We start from the raw sequence: 22,845 nt of genomic DNA on the forward strand, positions 1-22,845 counted from the left end.
TCTTTCTCCTTATAATTCAGTGTCTAAATAGAGGGGGGAAACGGCACAGGTGTGTGTATCCGTATGTATTCTGCACTAGATTTATCCCCATAGATGCATATGTAACAGGTGGGTCACATCCTGATTTTGTGTTTCTAATGGCATAGCTCTACTAAAGTGTCCCCATCTATGTCAAGAATCTTTAAATTTTTCATAGCTTCCCTCACTGCATTTACAGCTTGGAGCTTCTTTACTTGCTTATATTTTACCAGAAGTCTTATGAAAAGAGTGCAACTAAGTTTTGTAAAAGGAGGCTGCCCTGGAGGGGATACCTCTTCCTAGATATACCTGCTGGGATCTCAGATCTTCTGGATGGAGTTTGTGTCTGCTGTGGCTAGCATGGCCATGATTTTATGCTTGTAATATGTCCTGGATAGAAGAAAGCAATGATGCAGTCTCTTGAATTCTAAGAGTCTTGGCATCCAGACCAGGCAGTGATGTTTTCTCTTTCAGGATGAAAAGAATTCCTGTAGATGTTTAAAGACTTACTTTCAGCATTGCTGAAGTTGTGTGGCCTCATATCAACAACTGTTGGACATTTGTAAAATTATAGACTGTCCTCAATGACCACTGTGCCTGTGCCAACATAAAACTAGAAAGATGAATCCAGTGGATTGTTAGAGGTTAAGACCCTTGCTCACTCAAAACAGATTCTTTGAAATAAGATAGGAATGTTTGTAAGATTTGGACCAGCAGAAACCCCATGACCTCATAAGTCCATGAATCTCATAGTCTATATTTGGTCTCACTCCCAAATACCTTGGATCATGTGAGCGGAGGCTGCCAAATCAGCAAATTGCAGTTTTTGTTTCTAATCCACACACTTTTTAACCAGGTAAAAGGACATAATTTAAAGGGAATTTACCTCTAGCATCCACAGATGACTGGGTATTCTTGGACAATGGGCAGGCAAGTGAATTTGCAGCCTTTTTGGTAAGTGTTGGTGTTGTCAAGTTCATAGCACCCTGTGTTTCAGGGCCTTCCACCACTCCCCCATTCAGGATGCATGCCAAGCCCCTTTCTTTACTGGGCTCATCTTCATTCACCACTCCTCAAGTTTTATTTTGCACTATGTAACTGTGTTGTATTTCAATAAATTAAAATGCAACATTAGCAGACAAACTGAAGAAGCATGGAGACATTTCCAAGAAGTTAGGGGTAGCTTTTCCATTGTATTAGCAGATCACACCCTCTTTGAAAGCCCAAACGAAGAGATAAGTCAAAATATTCGACCCCAAACCCTCAGGACACTGGTCTGGCTTATATTTGGCCCTCTCTGCGGCCAGTTTGTGAGCAGCTCCGTTGGAGGGTGTGTCCCAACTTGCAGCAGCTGCCTTTGAAAGCCACGTGTCCGCTAAACGCCTACATTACATCAATAAGAGAAACTAAGGAGGGAATGGGAAAACGATCATTTTTCTTTTCTTCCTCAATTATTTCAGGAATAATTGATTTAATAGCTGTGTTTACTTGTATTTAATACAACTTAGGTCTTTGACATGACATTAAAAGAGACAGGTTCGGATTGGGGAGTTGGTTAAAGCACTCTTACTAACGGTGACCTCTTTGCCTTTGGTACCTCGCAGCTCCTCGGGCGCCTCCAAGAATTCTCTGTACTTGAAACCTACCCGCCGCGGAGGCGACGCCTCTCGGGAGGGGAGGGTGAAAGAAGGGGCGGGCCTATTTAAATAGCCCGAGAGACTCGTCTCTTCATTGGCTGCCAGCTTGTCGGTTACCCAGGAGGGCGGGGAGTCCCGGGGGCTGGAGTGCGGTACCTGAGCTAGACGCGCAGCAGAAAGCCCACGTTGGCTGCTGCGGGGAGCGCTGCTCAGAGAGGCGGGAGACTGCGAATGCCGAGCGCCGACGTCGCAGCAGCCGCTCCCAGCACGGGTCCCCTTCCCTCCCGTCCCCTCGGCCAGCGGGGTTTTCTGGGCAGCTGGGAGAGCACGGAACGGAAAGCAAGATCCTCGCCGCCTCCGCTTGGGGAGGCGAGAGGGGCGCGATTTTGAGGGGGAGAGACAGTGCCCAGGCGGAGGGGCGCGGAGTTTGTGAACAAGAAGGAAGTTAAGCCTCTCGGAGAAGACTGGCGTTTCGGGACGCCTTGTCGTCACAGCCTGGGCCCTGCGACGGGGGAAACTTCATCGTGGCCCTGCGAACCGGAGAGGGGCGTGCGCTGGGGATGATGCGCGACGTCGCCTCCAGCTCGTGAGAGGCCCCGCTTCCCTGCCGCCCGGGGTCCTATTCAGCCACCGGCTCCGGAGGGCGCGGGGCAGCGCACGTGTGCGGGCAGCGAGGCCCGGGAGTGACCGCGCCGTGACCCGCCCAGGGGCTGGGGCGCCGGTTGCAGTGCAATACTGACTTGGGCACACCTGGCTTAGACTTGCGTCTCTAGAGACCCGCGCGGAGTGCGGGGCTCTAGTGATCCCTCCTTCGCCTTCCCTCCAGTTACTGGGGGCTCCCCGGACGACCATGAGAGATAAGGACTGAAGGCCAGGAAGGGGAAGCGAGTCCTCTGAGAGGTGGCGGGGGCTGTTCTCTCCAAGGGCCACAGCGGCCACTCTCCAGCCTCGCACAGCCGCTCGACGCCTCGCGGGGCCCGCGGAGGCAGCCCGGCCGGGCGGGGATGCCGGGGCTGGGACGGAGGGCGCAGTGGCTGTGCTGGTGGTGGGGGCTGCTGTGCAGCTGCTGCGGGCCCCCGCCACTGCGGTCGTCCTTGTCCGCAGCCGCGGCGGCCGCTGCTGGGGGTCAACTGCCCGGGGACAGCGGGAGCCCTATCCGTGCAGAGCAGCAGCCGCCACCACCGCAGTCCTCCTCCTCCGGCTTCCTCTACCGGCGGCTCAAGACGCACGAGAAACGTGAGATGCAGAAGGAGATCCTGTCGGTGCTGGGGCTCCCACACCGCCCCAGGCCGCTGCACGGTCTTCAGCAGCCACAGCCCCCAGCGTTCCCACAGCAGCAGACGCCTCGCGGGGAGCCACCTCCAGGACGGCTAAAGTCCGCGCCCCTATTCATGCTGGATCTGTACAACGCCCTTTCTGCAGACGACGATGAGGACGGGGCGTCGGAGGGGCACAGGCGGCACCCTGGGCCCCACGGAGGGGCCAGCTTGTCCGAGCTCCAGCAGCCATCTGCCAGCGCCGCACACACTCTCAACCACAAGAGCCTCTTGGCCCCTGGACCTGGAGGCGGTGGCGCGTCCCCACTGACAAGCGCGCAGGACAGCGCCTTCCTCAACGACGCGGACATGGTCATGAGCTTTGTGAACCTGGGTAAGAATTTGGGGTAACGTAACTACGAGAACATCTCCCTCCTTTCCAGTTTCCCAGGCCCAGGGTGGTGGTGGGTGTGAAGGGGTGGAGGACCATGCAGATCCCGCCTGGCACTGCGGGCATGCGGGGACCAGCGGGCTGCGCTCCTGCCACCTGCGCGGCAGTAGGAGGCACGTGCGCTCCGCGCTGGTCCTGGGTCAGGCTGCGATCTGCAGCCGTGAGAGACTGGGGGCGGGACTAGGCTCGCGCGGGTGCCGGGCTCTGGGAGTGTTACCCCTGGATAGCTCCTCTTCACCAGGGCCCGGGCACGTTCTGCGCTTTTCTCACTGCTGCTTGGCTGGGACCACTTTAACCCGACTCTGGCCTCCGTGGGAAGCTGAAGGCTCTTGTTTAGCACACTTTCCCCTCCGAACTGTCTGCTTTAGGCCCCTTGACTTCTGGAGTGTCAGTTTTCCCACCGCGACTTTTAGGGAATCCGAGAGGAGTTGAGAACTTTGAAAACTTGACATGAGTGTTTTAAGAGGAATCCACAGACTTGGGAAGGTAGCGCTTTGGTTCCAGAGGAAGGTTCTGCAAGACCGCGGAGGGCGATCCGGAATCCCAGTCCAACTGGGGTCATCCAGTCGGTGCCCTCGCTCACTTGACCCCAAAGGCTAAAGCTTTAATCAAGGCTGCCAAATCTACACGGACGAGAAAGGGTGCGGGGGTAGGGTCGGGGTTGGGCGCTGAGCTGGTCTGAGCCCGTTGCCAGGCAACGGAATGGAAATTCAAGGGCGGCTAAATCGGGCTGTGCCACAAATGTTCTGTGGCAACCCGGACAGAGTCATATCGCCTTGTTTGCCCTTAAGTTTTCTCATCTGTAAATGTGAAGGTTGTGAGGAAGACGCTTTGCAATCAATGCTTCTTATTTGTGCTATTCATTCAAAAACTGATTCAGTTTAGTGTGGGCAGAGGGACATAGGGGATGCATCCTTCTCAGGGAGAACTGAGGAGGCAGCATCCACCCCCCAAGTGGGTGCAGTAGCTTTGTGGGGTGAGTCTCCACGAGCATCCTGTCCCGCATGAGATGCGTGACCATGCCCAAGGCCCCACAGTGGGTTAACAGACACTTGGTAAAGTAGCACACAGGTTTCCAAGCCCTGTCTGAGACATCCGCTTTTTAATTGCATTTATTTACTTGAATGATTCCCGTGTAAAATATCTGGGCGATTTCTTTCCAACGTATCTATGATTCTCAATTCCCCTGAGCTTTGGTGGGGGAGGGTGGAGCGATAAAAAGTGAGGGGTAGGAGCGAAGGAGGAGGGGGAGGGTGAAGAGGCTGGAAGATTGGCATCCAAGTGGTGCAAAAATCCTCCTGGGAAATTCATGAAACAGAATCTCACAGGGAGTGGAAGCGCAGGGCCTGCCAATCTGGCTACTTGCACTGCCAGGAGATCTGATTGGACAAAAAAATTTTCACAATTTATTGGAAGCAAATCCAAGGTTGAGCCACCTCCAGGAAGCAGTCTAAGGAAACTCTCTCTCATGCCAGTCAATAAAATGTGGTGATGGGGGTTGGGATGGAATGGGGAGGGGCCGCCAAGGATTAGGGCTGTTTCTTATTCTAACTTTTCTGCTTCTTCTTACCTAATAAATTCTAACCCCTATTCTCTCACGCACCCACCCACCCACCCACGCCCTCATGTTTCCTGACAACTTTTGGGGAAATGTTTTATTGCTTTTAGCGGGAGAGACCTAACCTGGGTAAGGAAGACTGGTTCCTTCATGGAGCATCATGTTACAGTCTCTGAGAAAACAGTTCCTGACCTTGGACCCTGGTTTTCAGCCTTGTCTACCCATTAGCATTGCCCCAGGGCACTTGAGGAACTCTGGGGTTCTGGGGCGGCTTCCTAGATTACTTCAGAATCTTTGAGGGTGGGGTTCAGGCATCCTCCTCCTCCTCCTTCTTTTTTCTCCCCTAAGTGCCATAGATTTTTCTAATGTGCTACCATGGTCAAGAATCTCTGGAACAGAAGATCTTGATGTCTGAGGAAAATCTATGTATCATTCCCAGAAATGAAGAGCAAAACTTCCAAACATCGACTGTAGACTTACCTGAGAGCTTTAAAACATCCTAATGCCCAGGTTGTATTCCATCTCAATTCACTCAGAATGTGTGAGGGTAAAAGCCAGAATCTTTCCAGGATTCAGGAACCATTGCCTTGGGTGGTATTTGAAATTTCAAGAATGGACTTGAGGCAAGTTTGTAAAGTACAGTCATGTTTATTGTGCTTAGTGACTTCCAAATTCCTCTGGTTCCTTGCTTTTCTGACCTTTTGTGGTCTATGGGTACACACTCCTTCTGAGTCACACTGTTTGAAGCTGGTTGACAACTAGTCTTGCCAATGGGGTGGTTTAACATAGTATCTCCTTAAGGATATTATCTTAATATCCTTAGATATTAAGTTCAGACATTTAGAACATTAGACATTTTTCATAAAAGATTTTTAAAGATATGTAAGTTCCAGGAGAACTCACCAATAGTGCAATTTCAGATCCAGGGGACAGGCTGTCATGGAACTCTGACCTAAGCCCCTTATATCCTATCATTGGGCTGTGTGACTATAAGTAATACCTAATATAGGTCTAGTCCTGGACTCCCGTGTGGGTAATTAAAGAAGAAACCCTGTTTTAAGTAAGTAGAATCCAACCTAAAAGCCATGCCACCTGCCAATCAAACAGTTCTATTTCATCTTAATCCACTTAGAAGTGAGAAGGGGAAATTATCACATTTCACAAAATGTGATAAAATCTGATACCATGACTCTGAGCAAAAGAAGGACAGTTCACTTGAAGAAAGTAATTGCTTAGTAGCGTGGATTCTCTGAATAAGGATGTGGGGAGAATTCCACAGATTTCCTGATTTGTGTCAATGTCATGTTAACTGTTGTATTACAGGGCTCATCTATTAAAGAACCTGCAGAAAGACAAACGCTACAGTACTGTATTTAGAAATACTCTTATCTGCTGGGCCGAGAAAGTTGAACCCTGGAGGTATAAGGGAAAGTGTTACATAGTTGTAAACATTCCTCTTCTCTGAGACTGGAGGAATAATTTACTCATGAAATACGTTTAAAACACCCTGAGCTTTGTCATCAGCAGAACTATCAGGAAGTATGAATCAACAGGATGAATCTCTCCTAGTCCAAACGCTGGTCATTTGACCAGTTCATTGTTGTTTATATTGCCTGCTTAAAACTCCATCTGGGTGAATAGTCTGCCACTGAGACTGGTCTACAGAGTTCCCCCGTGAGCTCGTGAACTTGCATGTAATCAGGGCCACAGATGCCATTTCTGTTTGTTTTCTGCTAAAAATGTCTTGGCAGTCTAATAAGCAAGCCTGCCAATGTGGTGACCTTGGAGAGGTGTCCTGAAATATCCTTGAGGTCCTAGCTTAAAATTCACCTTCTTAGAGAGACCTTTTTCTGCCCCTCTACTTAAACTAGGGTTGCTCCATCCTGGACTTTACCACCCCAGCACCCTGTTTATTTCCTTCCTTTTGCTGATCACAAGGAGTTTTTCTTTTTTCTTTTGGAATTTGCTTACTCATTTGTTTGTGTCACCTCTAGGTTGTCATCCGTCAAAGGCTGAAGTCTCACCAATCCACCACTATAGCCTGCGCACATAATATAATGCTGACCACGTGGCAGGTGCTTAAAAAGATTGAATTAATGAAAATGGAGGCAATACCCCATATTTTTAATACAGAAGATCTGATTCTTTAGAAATACCATGTCTGATTTTTATTGAGTAAAAAGTCTGAAGTTCAGACATGTAGAACATTGAGGTTCATGGCATTTGATGCATATCATAATGTTCTATTAACTTGCCTCTTTTTTCATTAAATATCCAAGTGTGTATTAATTTGTTTTATGCATTACATGAGAGAGATGTAACAGTGCTTCTTTAAACCTCTGTATTTTAGACTTCACTTACTTACTTTGAATTAATGAGGTGTTGATCTCCAGATGCTAGGATTAAATGAAATAATAATAATAATAATAAAAACCCTCCAATCATGCTCAGAAAAGGGAATCAGTATGTCTTCGTACAAGTAACAAGAAACTTATTGTACTAAAAATACTGGCAATGTTCTTGACAAAATTACTCCTGGGAAACATAAATTAGAAGAAAAATTGAATACTCCCTACTCATATTTCTAACCAGATCCATGGTACTGTCGTTTTCCTCATCAACACAGTATCAGTAGGTACTATTTTTCATTTGAGCTGCCTGTACTCAAATGAAGATTTTTATTAGCAGAAAATAAATCCATGCCTGCAAGCTACTCACAGCAAAAAAGAGTTTGGAGAATTTGCAAGAGCCCTGTTCAAAGAAGCAGTAGAAATCCTGCTAAAGAGATTTAAATGTGAAATTCAGTTTTATTTCAACAAAAAACCTCGTACAATGTGTTCTTACACTAAGATGAAAGGGTAAGCAGATACCATTGTTTAGACCTCAGATGGTGTTTCCTTTGGTTGTCCTTCTAAGAATGGGTACAAGTCCCTTTTTAAATGTGCTGAATCATGGTTAGTTCCTCTATTTAAGAGCTCATCTCTGATTAGCTTGGAGGAGGGCTCCCCAGGGATAAGAGAATCTAAGTGGAAACAACAAAGTTCAGCACTTTATTTAGCATATGATAACTAAGTCACATCTCTGTGTCTTCAGAGTTTTTCTGTTTATATGTTAGACTTCATTTTTTTTTTTTGTGCTAGAGCCTCATGCACACGAAGCCCAAGCTCCACCCCTGAGCTACACCTGCAGCCCCAAATCAGTATTTTACATGAATATGGGTGGGAGCTGGGAATACCTGCCGTAGGTAGTTTAGCAGACTCTAAGATAAGTGCTCCGAACTATTTGTCTCTAAGAAGCTGAGTTAGAAAAGGAAAACGAAGAGGATGCAGTTTCTTGGATAATGAATCAGCTCTTTGTAACTTTTTCAGGAGAATGCTGACTTTTATACTTAGAATAAAGTCATTTTGGTTTAATTTTTCCACATGGAGCCTGATTCCCCACCTCGCTTTTCTTTTCTTTTTTTTTCCTGAATTTTAGTCAATTCACCATCATTGGTGCTTCTAGCAGTAGAAAGAAAAGGAGGAGATATTTTTAAATCAGATAATTGTGTTTTTTATGAGAAACTTCCATGCGGATCTGGTTAAAAGGAGTAGTAATCAATACAGAACCTCCTTCAGATATGAGCAGTCAATTTACAAAGTCTTCATGCTTGTAAACAGGTGTTACAGATTAACTCTTCTGTCCCACCCTCAGAGGCTGCAGTCCAAGGACCCCGGTGCCTGCCAGGAAGCCTGTTGCCTGGGCCTCAGACTGTCACCCAGGGGCTGAGATGGGGAACTTCAAGCACCCTCTTTTTTGTGTTCCTTACACAGAAGCAGTGCACTCTGTTGTCCTCTTTCTTGGTTTTATTTAAGCACATCTCTTTTCATAATCTCCTTAACCTCCAGTTCAACACCCGTCTCTGTTGATCTCTGGCCCTCTGGAGGTTTGTGAGCCAAAAAATAGTCCCAGTCTCTCTTGGAATATATGAAAGTGAAGATGGTTGTATTGAGGAGAAGAAAAACCATCATCACATTAATAGGATTTAGGGTTATTAAAGAACCAGGGCTATCAAGTTTTGAGAGCACCAGGAATTCTCAGAATCTGAGTTCCGTCTGCTTATCACAAGCATTAGAAATCTACCCATTGATTGCTAATCACTGAAACTTACTGGAATTTTTTTTTTTTTTTGGTTCAGCTACCAGGATTTTGAAGGTATTGTTTTCTATAGTTTCTTTTTTCAGTATAAATATTAGTATTCAGCACCCTAAGGATAAAGTTAGATGCCAGGGCCTGGTTGGGAAAACAGCTACCATTCACAAGGTAGTTTTTTTTTTTTTTTTTTTTTTTTTTTCTGGAGAAACATGTCCAGCAACAGATAACCCACTCTGGGTTTGTTGGTTGACCTCGTTTGGGATTATTGGTGAATTTATATTGTTCATAGAACTTCGAGCTTGAAAAGTTTTTGCATATCATCTAATCTTTTGTGTTTTCAGTTGAATTTGTTAGATTTATTCAGGTCATTTTCCCCTGAAGGACCATTCACAGACCTGCCAAGAGGTCCTCCTGCATCAAAACAATAGGGCCTTTGGTCAGGCAGGAGTGAATACTTAAGGAGTAATTACAAAAGCATGCCAGAGCACAGTCCTGGAAAAGAGGTGAGGAGATCCAAATCTTCTGAAATTTTGTTGTTTTTGTTAGTGGATATCATTCTCTCCTAGCACAGTGGCTTTGAGAAAAGAAAATGCTATGTATATCTATAAACATCCTCTTGTTCAGTAGGCCGAAGTGCTGTTGACCCCAGTGAATTGTTTTCTGCTTGGAAACTGAATTGCAAGCCACTGTGCTCTGTAGTGGCAATTGTTCCACTGATATCCACAGGCACCGATTCTCTTCCTGCCCTTCCCATCTCCATTATTTAAGAGATTGGGCCCATAATAGAGATGGTATCTAAATTGCATCAGGTAATTCCTTGATGGCTCCCCACGGTCTTGTTATCTCAAACGCAGTCCCAGATGACTGAGTCCAAGAATCTCTTCAAACATTTTTGCAGAATGAGGCTCTGGTTCCTGGTTCCGAGTGAGAGAGGCTTCCTGACTTTCAAGTTCATGGGCATACGCCCTTGATTGCTGATCCTGCTGGAGAGGCTGGGATTGTCCCGGGCCCGAAGAAGAAATGTCCTTGCTCCTCAGTGTAGGTTTTGTGTTCAGATTGTTTTCTCATCACGGGAGAGTTCTGCCCTGGAGGGGGAGGAGTGTAGATTGACAGCAGGCGGGGACAGTGCCCTGGGGGGAGGGGCCCCTCCAAGCTGACCTTTGTCATCCCCCAAGTTCCTTATTATCTCTCTGTTTCCACTTACCCTTTCACCTTGTCCTGAAAGTGACTTCCAGCCTGCAACATCTGCGTCTGTCGATTGTTGTTCCTGTGTTTACAGGCTTGTGGGTTTCCTGTACATGAACATGGGCTGGGAAAAAAAAAATTCCAATTTGTGTCTTGTCAGAGGATGAGCCGACCATGTCATCTGTGGGTGTGAGCTCTCACGTGTCCACAGGAACAGGAGATTTAAAAATAATAGTAATAATAATAATTGACTTCGCTAATTCTCGGAGACAAGTTATTTTCCCTCCCTTCTTTTAAATCGATGAGTTATATTTAGATAGTCCAAAGTCTGACTTTTGTAAATCACGAAAACGAAGGACTAAAATTTTTTACTTGATTTTTTTAAAAAACAGATTTATTTGCCTACTAGCATAGCAGAATGAGTTAACAGAGAAGCTGTATGCTTTTAAAAATTAGGTTTATTTTTTAGAGCAGTTTTAGGTTCACAGCAAAACTGGGCAGAAGTTTACAGAGGTTTCTTTTTTTGTTGTGCTAAATAGTTATACATGACAATAAAATGTGACATACATATATGCAGTATAACTTCTCATTCTTCTGGTTGTACATGATGTAGAATGACTTTGGTTGTGCAATCATATATGCACATAGGATAGTCGTGTCCGATTCATTCTACTATCCAGAGATTCCCCTTTCATTTCCCTCACCCTTACATATGCTTAGCCTTTCCTTTTATCAACCTCTGCCACCAGAGTGGCCCATCGGTTAAAATCAGTGAACCTACATTGATACATTACGATCACTGGGAGACTCTGGTTTACATTAGGTTTCACTCTGGATGTTCATTCTGTGGGTCTGGACAAATGCACCCGCCCTCATAGTGTCAAACAGAGTAATTTCACTGCCCTAAAAACCCACTGTGGAGAAGCTGTCCATTTAACAGGGAAAACCAAATCCATGAAAATATGCAAAGTTTGGGGGCAAGAATAATAAAATTCCTTTGTTGAATCATACTTTGTTTCTGGAATTTTACCCCAGTGGTATATAAAGAAGTAATTTTGATCGCCTGTGAAAATGTAGGGTCTTATTTTATAGTGCTTCTACGTGTTGACAACAAATTCATCAGAAATCCTCCTTTCTTTCTTTTTTAAAGTCTAGGAGTTAAAAATCTTTTTTTTTTTTTCCCCTACATACTTCCAGTGAGGTGTCTGTCACCATAGTACCTAGACAATCCCTCAGGCAGAGACATGAGTGATTAAATTTCTCCCTGGCTTGTGCCCGTTTGATCCATGCTCGGCAGGATTGGAGGGAGTAAAATAGAGAAGCCTGAAGAAGGAACAAGAATTATTGGAATTTTGTGCTTGTAAATTATTGAAATTGAGAGGGGTGGGTGTTAGGGGAAGAGTTAAATATATTTCCTTCCTTTTGGAAAACTCATATCGAAATGGTGTGCCTTTAGGATGGAGAAACTTATCAAAAAAGAAAAATAAAAAATCTTACTGATCCTAGAGGAAGGATCAGGGAACTTTCAAATACTTCCTCGGAGAGATTATTGAGAACTGAGTAAAACTGAATTAATTGAGATTCCATAAATTCAGAGGTCTTTGTAAAAGAATATATAAAAAAGGCTTATTTTCCTTTGAACTGTTTCCCATGTCAAAGGGTGACAAGGATTAATGGTAATCCAAAAAGAAAATACAAGAGCATGAACAAGAAACACGGTAACTCTAAAAAGTGCTATTGAGCACATAGCTGTCAGTTCCTGTGAGATATGTTGGTGATTTGGGAGCGTTCCTGGATGAATGTCATACAGGTGACACATTTTGTGAATTCTCCCCTCTCTGTGTTAACTACCCATCATAGAGAGATCCTTTCTCACTTGCTCATCTCTTATGGAGTAGCCTGGGGCCAGGGCAGTATTAGTGAGCTTGAGAAATTCAACCTTGTCCGGTACATCTGACTTGGAATATGCTGTGGTTTAATACATCTGAGTGTTGGAAGTTTAGTCAAGAAAAAAAAAAAAGATACCTAAGGACAGGGCAAAGGCTTATGGTCATAGGGGCCTTGAGGTGGAGATATTTGGTTACCTGTACTTCTCCCACAGGGCCATGGAACAGGTTTGCATTTCTAGGGGGACAATTTAGGGTAGAGCCCTCCAGCACCATGGGGAACACCTCCAACACATATGGCCCCTTAGTTACTTCATTTGCTTAATCAAAGTTGTTTGATTCTCCTGTTATACACATGTGTGTCATTGTATAAGATGTGGAGTCCAACATGGTGACAGGGATGTAGGTGGTACCCAGTGGATGTGAGTTGCTCTATTTCTTTGGCTTTCATTGCCTTCTCTCTTTTTTTCCCTCTCTGTTTAACAAATTTGGCAACCTCAACACATTCATTTCCTTTTTCATATGTTCTTTACCCCTAGTTTTGGTGTCTCTGTCACCAGCAGAGCAGATTATACACATTCCCATTGAGTTCTATACCACAGGAATGAGTCATCCTCCACGATTATGGTTAAGTAGTTAGATTTCTTGATGGTTCTAGAAAGTGCTTAAGTATAGAGTGGAGGAATGAGCACTCGATTACAATTCAGGAAGCTTAAATTGAACCTCTAGTGGTAGTAACATCCTTTTTATAATATCCAGTTCAAAACACTCAACCAAGTTTCTAGTTCTCTTTCTTTATCTATACAATTTGAATATGTGCAGTAGATCTGCATTTTCCAGAAGACGTCTCATGAACACTGTTTTTCCAAAATGTTCCAAAAAGATCACGGAAGCACTTAATATTCTATTCTTGTCTTTGAGATTTACATGTCTATCAGCATATTAGAGCTGTGAAAAGACTGGCAGGAGAGAAATTGCTAACTTGTTGTAATAGTTTTCTTTGAATTTACTTTAGCTTCACAACCCCTTATTGCTGGAAGCTTCTTGGGTCAGACCTGGCCTCTCTGCCCCCATTCTGGCTCTGGTTATTCTTACAGAGTAGGACAGTCTGCGTTTCCAGATGCCACTGCTTTCTGTGGCTCCGGCTCTTTCTGGATGGGTCACCTGTTTCACCTTCCATTGGTGAACCCTGGGACCTCTGCCCCCCTTCCTAAGGGGGAGCATGGCTTCCTGATATTGCTAATTCATGGGTTACCACTCCGTGATCTGCTTCTCCCACTACTGTGGCACCAGCTCCCCGCGTTAAATACCCTGTGTTGGAAACACTTGCAAGGGATCCTTTTCCCTGTTTGAACCCTGGGTTAGTCATTTTTCCATAACTATAACAAATATCTGAGATAATATACTTATTAAAGAGAAAAGGTTTATTTTGGCTCACAGTTTTGGAGGTTCCAATCCATGATTGATTGACCCTGTTGCTTTTGGCCTGTGGCAAGGCAGTGTATCGTGGTAGGGAGCACATGGTAGAGCAAAGCCACTCAGCTCATGGCTGAAAAACGAAATAGAAGAAGAGAAAAGGGATGGGGTCTGACTATCCCCTTTAAGGGCACACTCTCAATAACCTGAAAACCTCCGACCAGACACACCTCCCAATAGTGCCAAGCTGAGACCAAGCCTTCCACACACGGGGCTTTGGGGGATATTCTAGATATAAACTATAGCAGACTCTGAAACTCTAGCCTCCTAATTGCCTGGAACACAGTTGAGAAACTCAAACAAGATAATGCTCAGAACTCAATTCTAGGGTTGTTCCTTTCTGTGTTTTTCTGAATGTTTGTTTGTTTGTTTCTTTTTTAACAGCTCTATTGAGGTATGATCAACATACAATAAGCTACTTATTGAAAGCACACAGTTCTATGAGCTTTGCATAGGTAGGCATCAATGAAACCATTTGAGCAATCAAGATAGTGAACATCTCCTGAGCTATTCTAAGCAATTGTGCGTGTGAGGGCATGAGACCTTCCACCCAAACACAGAGAAGAGCTGTACAAAGTCCCAGCTTTCATCAATGTCATTGCTCTCTTGCTTTTATCTTTAAGGGCTTTGGCTGTCTTAAGAATGGAATGTGCTGTAGATGTTTGTGAATGGTTTTCTTGGATCAGAGAACCATAAGGTCAAGTATTCATGGGGTCAAGCCTGCTCTTTGCAGTTGTGATTGACCCTAACTCTGTATCTCACTTTACACATTTATTTTTGAACCAAACGACCCTTTTGGCATCTTGTTTCTAAATGTTCAAGTTGAGAAGCTTGGATTCTGTTGGAGAAGAGCACAAAGATGCTTTCACGGGTTTCTGTTTTAAATTTGGGCAATATTGGTAGGGCACCAGTCCAAGAACTTTAAGGAAGTAAATCCCAACCTATTCCCAACATTTCCCCTATGTTCCCCATTCTCCAAATATTCTGTGAGCTTAAGTAGATATTGCTTCCTCCCCGAGACAGCATCAGTATTGTATTTCTTTATGACCTTTTGCCTTAGAGAATGACTGATGTCACTCATCCTGTTATCTCAGAAAGGCAAACACTTTTCTTGCTGCAAATATACAGTGAGTGCTAGGAAGTTAGGGGAGAATTTGGAAGTCTTACAAGAGAACAAATATTTCAGGTGCCGTGAAATGAATGTTTCAGATAGCACCCAGTGGCATCGTAGGTTTCAAAATCATGTGGCCATCTCCCACCTGTCTGTCATTCAGGGATGTACCTACATCCTTTCCATGTCTCTTACCACCTGACTCCTGTCCCCCTCACTTTGCTGAAGTGGCTCTATTAAAGGCAACTCGTGACTGTCCCAAGTCCTTGTCCTCCTCTCCACCAGCCTCCATCACACTGATGTTCCTTTCCCCCAGCTGGCCAGCCTGTTATTTGGGGGGACAGTTTCTGAGACACAGCGAGAGGTTCAGAAGTGTGGGCAGGTGGCGGGAAACTTCCATACGGGGGCCAGAGAGGACCAGGGCAGGGGGTGGTCACTCTTAGGTACAGGAGTGGAGAGATGTGGTCATTAGGCAGGATGGTGGGCAGTTACAGGCTCTTAGGTGACCCAGCATGGAGGCTGGTGGCTGGTGGGACTGTCAGTGCAGTTATATGGAACTAGCGGTCAGCATGTTTGGATAGAGCTGGAACATCGGCTCACACATTCGATTCCCTTTTCTTATACTGACCTGTCTTTTCTGACTATTGCCCAAGGGTGGTCCGGCACCAGAACCATGCGGTGCAGCGCTTACAGTTGTGTCTCAGTGCAAAAAACTGCTTTGTTTTCAAAAAAATTTAAATTTCTACAGACTTGTACTTTTGAAAAATTGACAAAAAAATGAATTATGAGAATAGTGACATGCAAAATGCTAAACACACACAAAATCAAACCTTAGCTTTGAATTATTAGATGCCACTTGTATACATTTGTTCGTGAAATTGTCATCAGAACCATCTAAACACTTTCCATTTCCTAGGTATCAGAGTTTATGAATCAGCACGGATCTGTTAACGTGGATCTGCCCCCGACCTGGGTGGGGGCTCGGGGTGTGGGAATCTGCGTTCTAACAAGCTGTCTTGCTGATGAGAGGGGTGATTGACGTTTGAGAACCCAGTGTTGGTTCCTCAGGTTTAAACTTAATCTGGGCCCTTGTTCCTACATCCAGTGAATTGCCACACTTACCGTTTCCAGGATTTCCCACTCCCACGTTCCCATCCTCCTCCTCCATCATTCCACAAGTTCCCTAGATGAGCTCCTTGTGATGCTTGGCCTTGACTTCTGCACCGGCCTCCCTGTTGCTAATCCACCCTGCATCTCTGCCAGCTCTGTCTCTCTGTGGTGCAGATGTGATCTGTTATCCCCCTCCATCACCTTCATTGGATCCGTATGGTCTACTGAATGAAGCCAAAAGGCCTCTCACTTCCATCCTTCAGTTTCCTCTCCTCCGCTCGCCTTTAACACGTCCTATTCTCTCAGCTGACTCTGTTCCGTGATTTCGTCCGTCCATCTTGTGAAACTCTCCATTTCAATGCTCTCAATTCCACTCGATTCTTAGCTCAAGTGCCATCTCATCAGGGAAACCCTTCTTTTTCTTCCTTTCTTTTTTTTTTTTTGTGGTTGCTGGGGTTCAAACCCAGGGCCTTGCACACACTGGGTGAGTGTGCACTGAGCTGCACCCCCAGCGCTCGAGGAAGCCTGTCTGACATTTGCTCATCTGCATGCATTACTCTTTGCAAGAACATCTGGGTCCAGATGACAAGGGACGTTTCCCTATGCAGAAAGTCACAGAGCAACATTCTAACTTCAGATACCTGTGTGCAGATGACCTCTGGGTGGCTTAGAGGAAGGAGCTTGGAGCCTTGAGTTCTGTTGGTTGGCTCTGCTACCCACCACTGTGTGCACTGGGCCAGCCCTTCAATGCTGACTTTTCCGATTCCTATCCTCTAATGTTTTATCCATCTTTGGTACATTTTCCCCTCTCTAAAGTACCCAGCATCATACCTTAGTCGAGACACAGTAAGTACTCCTTACAAAGGTACTCATACACAATAAGTACTCAATTAAATCGGTATATGCTGTCTTAGTCTTATCTCTTGTCACAAATAACATCAAACATCTGGAAGAAAGAATCATGAACTGTGAAACACCTTGGGCAGGTTTGAGAGATGCTTATTGGATTCTGTGTGCACCAATGGTTATTAAAAAAAATAAGGTTACCTTCCCCTTTCGGGGCTTATGGTCTGTGACTTTCGTGATGGTTGGAAAAAAAAAATCTCCAGGAAGAAAAAATATTATTTCCCTTCTATCTGATGTCATGATGACTTTAGTAAGAATTAATAGGAGTCAGTGGTTGCTGCTGAGTCTAAATTTAAATTTCCTGCTTGTGCCAGGCAGAAGGCGTGCATGCGGGCAGGCACGGAGTCCTTCTGCAGGTGCACATGCAAAATACTTATCTTGTCAGCCTTTGCTTGGGGCTGGCTCACTTGGCTCACATTGTGGAGGTGTTAGACAGTATGTTTACATAAGGGTCAGGGGGTGACATAATGTCTTTTGAAGCAAAGCCACTTACCGTCCCACCAGGCAGCAGAGAGCATTTAAAAACTGAAAACGGATCAAAGCTGTGTGGGCTGGGCTGAGATACCCCTCCTCCGCATATGTATTAGCCTTGGGATGGAGAGAAGAATGAGAGAGGGGTGGGGGAGAGGTGTGTTGGGGGAGATGGAGAGAAGGAGAGAGGGGGATGGAGTTGACACAGGTCATAGGAGTAACAAGTCCAGATGTCTTTCACATTTTATTTGATGGAAATGGAATATGGAAATCAAATGGAAGGGGAATATGGAAATAATTTCAGACTCATATTTGTAAGTCCTATCAAGCGATAATCTTGCATATTTTATTTTGCCTTACTTTTCTGTGCTGGGGATGGAATACACGTGAGGCACATGCCACGCGTGGGCTCTCCCTAAGCTGCACCCCCAGCCTATTTTGTGTATTTTATACTTTTAAAATAGATGTACATGTAGAGGAAGGGGCATTGTGCAAGGTGTGTTCCCTTTACCTTTTCCTACCTACCCCAAATAGGATTTACCATTGTTTTATTTCTTATTTTTGGGCTGTATTTAGCAACAAGTAACCGTGTGTAGTGTTGCACTGTCCAGTATTTACAAGGTTAATGTGTCTTGTTGTTGGAATATCTGTGGCCCTGTTCTCTAGCTGGCTGGCTCTTGCTGGGATCATTTATCTTGTGTCTGTAGGAGGTGAGCCAACCACAGCACTCTGTTGTCCTCTCCGTGTTGGATGATACGAGAGATGCTTGTTTTCAGGAACAAATGGATTGAGCATCCCTTTGACTTCTTGTTGATCCAGAGGTCTTTGTTTTCGGGCCAGTTTTTCTTGATCCTTTTGTTTTGAGGGCCTGGGGACTGAGCCCAGGGCCTCACCCATGCTTAAACCCATGCTCTAACCACTGAGCTGCACGCAGCCCCTTCAGGCCGGTTTCAACCCTGGCTCCTCCTCTGGCCTGTGAGTGCTGCCCTCTCTGGTCCAGTGTTAGATCTTCATGGCCTGTCCGGTCCTTAGGGCCTGCTCCAATGCAGCTGAATTCAGAATCGAAACTTCTGAGATGCCCTCTAACATCACTAACCACAAGACTACCGGGGTAGCCCTGTAACACTACAAAAATAAAACATGTCACCAGAACATTTCACGGAGATGAGGAACATATTTCCATGATTCTCTAAGGTCAACTCTGGTACATGCTTTTTCCTATTGGGCAGCAAACGTGTTTTAACAAACTCTTACCTAAGTGCTTTTTGTTTACAATTCCACAAGGAATTCCTGGCTTCCTTTGTGTTGATTCTTGTGAATAACTTTTTTTTTTTTTTCATGGCACTGGGGATGGAACCCAGGGCCTTGTGCATGCTAGGCAAGCACTCTATCACTGAGCAATATCCCTAGCCCAATTCTTGCAAATATTGTGATTTACTTTCATGCCTCTTTGAGGAGAAAATTTCAAGTTGCAATGTGTTTTTAACTTTTTTCCATACTATTGTGAAAAACTTGTATGTAGATATCTATCAACTCTATTAAAAAATGAAAGATTTTAGAATCAATATCTGTTGACTTGGCAACTTAGATTCTACCATTAATGGTTTATTTTATCTGCTTTATCACAGATATATTTTCTTTATCCACCTCTTTACTGGTTGGTCAATTCTTCTTTTTATAAAGATGCATTTTGAAGTAAGTTGTAGGCACCAGTACACTGTCTTCTCAGTACTTCTGCTCGGATGATTAAATTCAATATACACTTTTTTTTTTTTTGAGAGAGAGAGAGAGAGAGAGAGAGAGAGAGGAGAGAGAGAGAATGAATTTCAATATTTCAATATTTATTTCTTTTTAGTTATCGGCGGACACAACATCTTTTGTATGTGGTGCTGAGGATCGAACCTGGGCCACATGCATGCCAGGCGAGCGTGCTACCGCTTGAGCCACATCCCCAGCCCACACTTTTTTTTTTTTTTAGGAAAAATTTCTATAGAATGGAGTGCACATTTCTTCATGTTCCATTTGATGAGTTTTGACAAATGCATATACCCATGCAACCCAAACTCCTATCGAGATGTAGACCATTACTAGCACCCAGAAAGTTCCTTGAGGCTGCATGCTGTCTGCCCTGGGTATGGGTGGTTCAGGGATCACACAGAATTCAGATTTCACCTCTCTGTGCCTCCCCTTCTGAGGTCCCCTCCCTTTCTGGGACGTCTCCCTCCCTCGACTTGTGGTTATTCCAGGCAGAAAGACAGTGGGACTCCTTTGGTGATCCAGCTGGGCCTCACAGTGTCAACCGGGCACACTTTACACTCTAAGTCGTGGAAATGGGGAGACCCATCCCATGCTGTTTCCTTTTTCTAAGTGTCAACCCTCTGAATCTGCCTGTTCTTGGTCAATCTCTGGAGCATTCATGTGTGTGTGTGTGTTTATTGCTTTTACCAGAGTTCATATTTTTTAGTTTGTGTGAGGTTCAGGCCAGTAGGATCTTGTCACCCATTATCAAAAATGAAGTCCCGTTAAATGTCTTAACGATTTTTGTGTGTAGAAGGCACAAGAGATCTATACATGTCCTCTATTTGGAAGGGTTTGATGTCATGAGTTTTTCAACATTACAATGGTGCAAAAGCCATTTGCATTCAGTAGAGACCATACTTGGAATTTTGAATTTGGATTTTCTCTGGGGCTAGAGATATGTATCTGCTGATGCTTGATGGGCAGCAGCAGTGACTGCAGCTCTCAGTCAGCCCCACGATCATGAGGGGACACAGCCAACGCTCTACAGTATGCTGTGCTGCTAAGCTAGTATCTGTGGTAAAAAGGCAAGAGAGATCCTAAGCATCAGTCTTTGAAGATGGAGAAGGGGGCTCAGACCAAGGGTAGTGGCCTCTAGAAGCTGGGAATGGCCCTGAGCTGACAGCCAGCAAAGAAAGACAGGGGAACCCCCCTCTGCAGACTTAGGATATTTTCAACTCACAATGGGTTTATCAGGACATGATTCCATCATAAATTGAGCAGCATCTTATTTATAAAATGATTTCACCTAATGTATGCAGAAAACAGGATAGAGGTTCTGTTACTGCACATTCCAGAAGATAAAGTAACAGCCTGTCTCTAATCAAATGGAATCGGAGGCACTAGTTAACACACCTTGAAAATGATGTTTCTTCAATTCAGGCAGGTTTTCCATATTAGACATGATGGATTTAATTTAGTTGTCCAGAGTTTATTGAGCCCTTTCAAGTCACGAGGGTAGACCCTGGCTGTAGCTAGAAGGGAGCAAGATGAGGGTACAAAATACAGGGAAATGTGGATGATGGCTTGAGAGGGGGCAAACGCATGGACCAGACCTTGACCACAGAACATGCTGGTGTTTATACTACAGATAAAACCAGAATTTTATAGGAGCACTCAGGAGGGTGAGATTGCTTTGTTGGGGGACATGACCTTCAGACTGAGTGTGGAAAGAGAAGTTGAATTTCCGCTGGTACATGGGGACAGGAGAGATATTCCTGCCTGAGGAATGCACCAGGGGCCATGGCCACGTGTCTTGGGGAATGATACACTCTCAGGTGTGTGGTTCCCAGGATGAGCTGTTGCTGGCAGTCGCAGAGAACTCAGGTAGGGAAGAGATTGGAAAGGCAGGCTAAGACCAGCCAGGGAGGGATGCAGAATCCCGCCCAGGAACTCTGAATTTTATTTTATTTGGTGCTAGGGATTGAACCCAGGGGTGCTTAAACACTGAGCCACATCCCCAGTCCCTCCTCCCCCCATTTTTAAAATTTTGAACAATGGGGGGAGGGGGGCTGGGGATGTGGCTCAGTGATTCTGCATCCCTCCCTGGCTCAGGAAGGAATATCTTTCCTGTCCCCATGTACCAGCGGAAATTCAACTTCTCTTTCCACACTCAGTCTGAAGGTCATGTCCCCCAACAAAGCAATCTCACCCTCCTTTATAATATAAAGTAACTATTCACAGACATAATACTAAGGAGCAAAGATGCAGGGGCTGGAACCCTGCCGACTGCAAATACCACCCTCTGAGGTCAAGCATTTTTGACCTCGGCAACAATAATACTTCATGAGTGTCTGAACTTCTTGCTGTCATCTCTCATATACACGGCTGTCCTTGCTTTGTAGCTAGAGGCAACCAAGTTTTGAGAATTGTACTCTGTAAATAAATATTCCATAGGAGCAAGTCATTGCATGATTAATTTGAAAGGTAGAAAGGAGGCAAGCATGTCACCTGCTTTAGTTGCCACTGGCTAAATCCAGCTCCTGGAGATGAAACCCACCTTTTATACTACCTGGGACCAGTGTGGGTTTGCCAACCGAGCAGAGACAAACCAGGTGGAAAAGGAGAGTGACCTTCAGTTGGGTCATTTTGGTTGGCTGAGCAGATTATGAACGAGACTCGGATCCCGAATGAAGTCTCTCCATGGACCAATTATCTTCACAGCCAGGAACATTCTCTGCACCTTGACCAAGGTTGCAACACACTGCTAATTCTAAGCAACCAGCTCCCAAATGGGTGTTTTTAATTGTAAGGAGAAATGAGAGAAAGAGTTCCCGGAAGACAAGTCTATTTAAATGTCTATTTAAGTCAGAACTTTTCAGATTTTAGTTACTGGAACTGAGAGTTTTTCCACAAGTTATAATCTCTTGGGTGCTATTCACAAATTCATCACCTAATTTCTCCTCTTGATTAAACCTTCTAAATTTAATTGCAGGAAAGGAAAAATGCAAACTATTTTTAAATTTCAAAAAGACCCTCAACTGCTGCAAATATAAGTTAAATGGAGGGGGTATCTACGTAATGAGGTAGCTTTCCTCATGCTGCTACCAGAAACATCTTCCCCCAACACGCATCAGTCATTCCAAAGTCTTACTAAAGAATCATAAACAGCTCCTCACCATCTACAAAATAAAGTCCAAAACCAGACATGATGGCACACACTTGTAATCCCATCAGCTTCGGAGGCTGAGGCAGGAGGATTGCAAGTTCAAAGCCAGCCTCAGCAACTTAGCAAGGCCGTAAGCTGTATTATAAAGGGGAATTATGATTGCTCAACAGTTGATCTTGAAGTAGGGAGATCATCCTGGATTAGTCATCATCTTAGAGTTCCTTAAAAAGAGAGGAAAGCCAAGAAGTCAAACGGCGCAGGTGGAAGAAAAAGGCAAGAGAGATCCTAAGCATCAGTCTTTGAAGATGGAGAAGGGGGCTCAGACCAAGGGTAGTGGCCTCTAGAAGGTGGGAATGGCCCTGAGCTGACAGCCAGCAAAGAAAGACAGGGGAACCCCCCTCTGCAGCCTCAAGGAACTGAATTCTGTCAACAATCTGAGTGAACAAGGAAATGGATTCTCCTTGGGGGCCTTAGAAAGAAGGTCATCCTGCCCTGATACCTTGATTTCAACCCAGTGAGACCCCTGTTGGGCTGCTTCTGACCTACAGAACTTTGAGAGGATAAATTTGTGTTGTTTTAAATTGCAAGCTTGTGAAGGCAGCAATTTAAAAAAAATGAATTCAGTGTTGTTATTTATTCAGGGTCTGTTCTCTCTGGATCCCCACCTGGAGGGTGATCTGAGCTGGTGGCGCTCTGGAGAGGTTAAAACCCGCACGTGCCAAATCAGTCTGCCTGTGTTA

The 22,845-nt window shown here is 44.9% G+C and overlaps 1 protein-coding gene across 1 annotated transcript in view; it reads left to right on the forward strand.

The window, feature by feature from the left end:
- The first annotated feature begins 1,816 nt into the window (after positions 1–1,816).
- Positions 1,817–22,845, forward strand: part of Bmp6 (bone morphogenetic protein 6) — a 163,910-nt gene continuing 142,881 nt past the window's right edge. Inside the window, exon 1 of the mRNA XM_026384642.2 lies at positions 1,817–3,305. Within this exon, the coding sequence (XP_026240427.2) occupies positions 2,660–3,305 (646 nt within the window). The 5' untranslated portion in view covers positions 1,817–2,659. The remainder of the gene's footprint in view (positions 3,306–22,845) is intronic.

This window comes from Urocitellus parryii, chromosome 8 (genome assembly GCF_045843805.1).
Source record: "Urocitellus parryii isolate mUroPar1 chromosome 8, mUroPar1.hap1, whole genome shotgun sequence".
NCBI classification, from domain to species: Eukaryota; Metazoa; Chordata; class Mammalia; order Rodentia; family Sciuridae; genus Urocitellus; species Urocitellus parryii.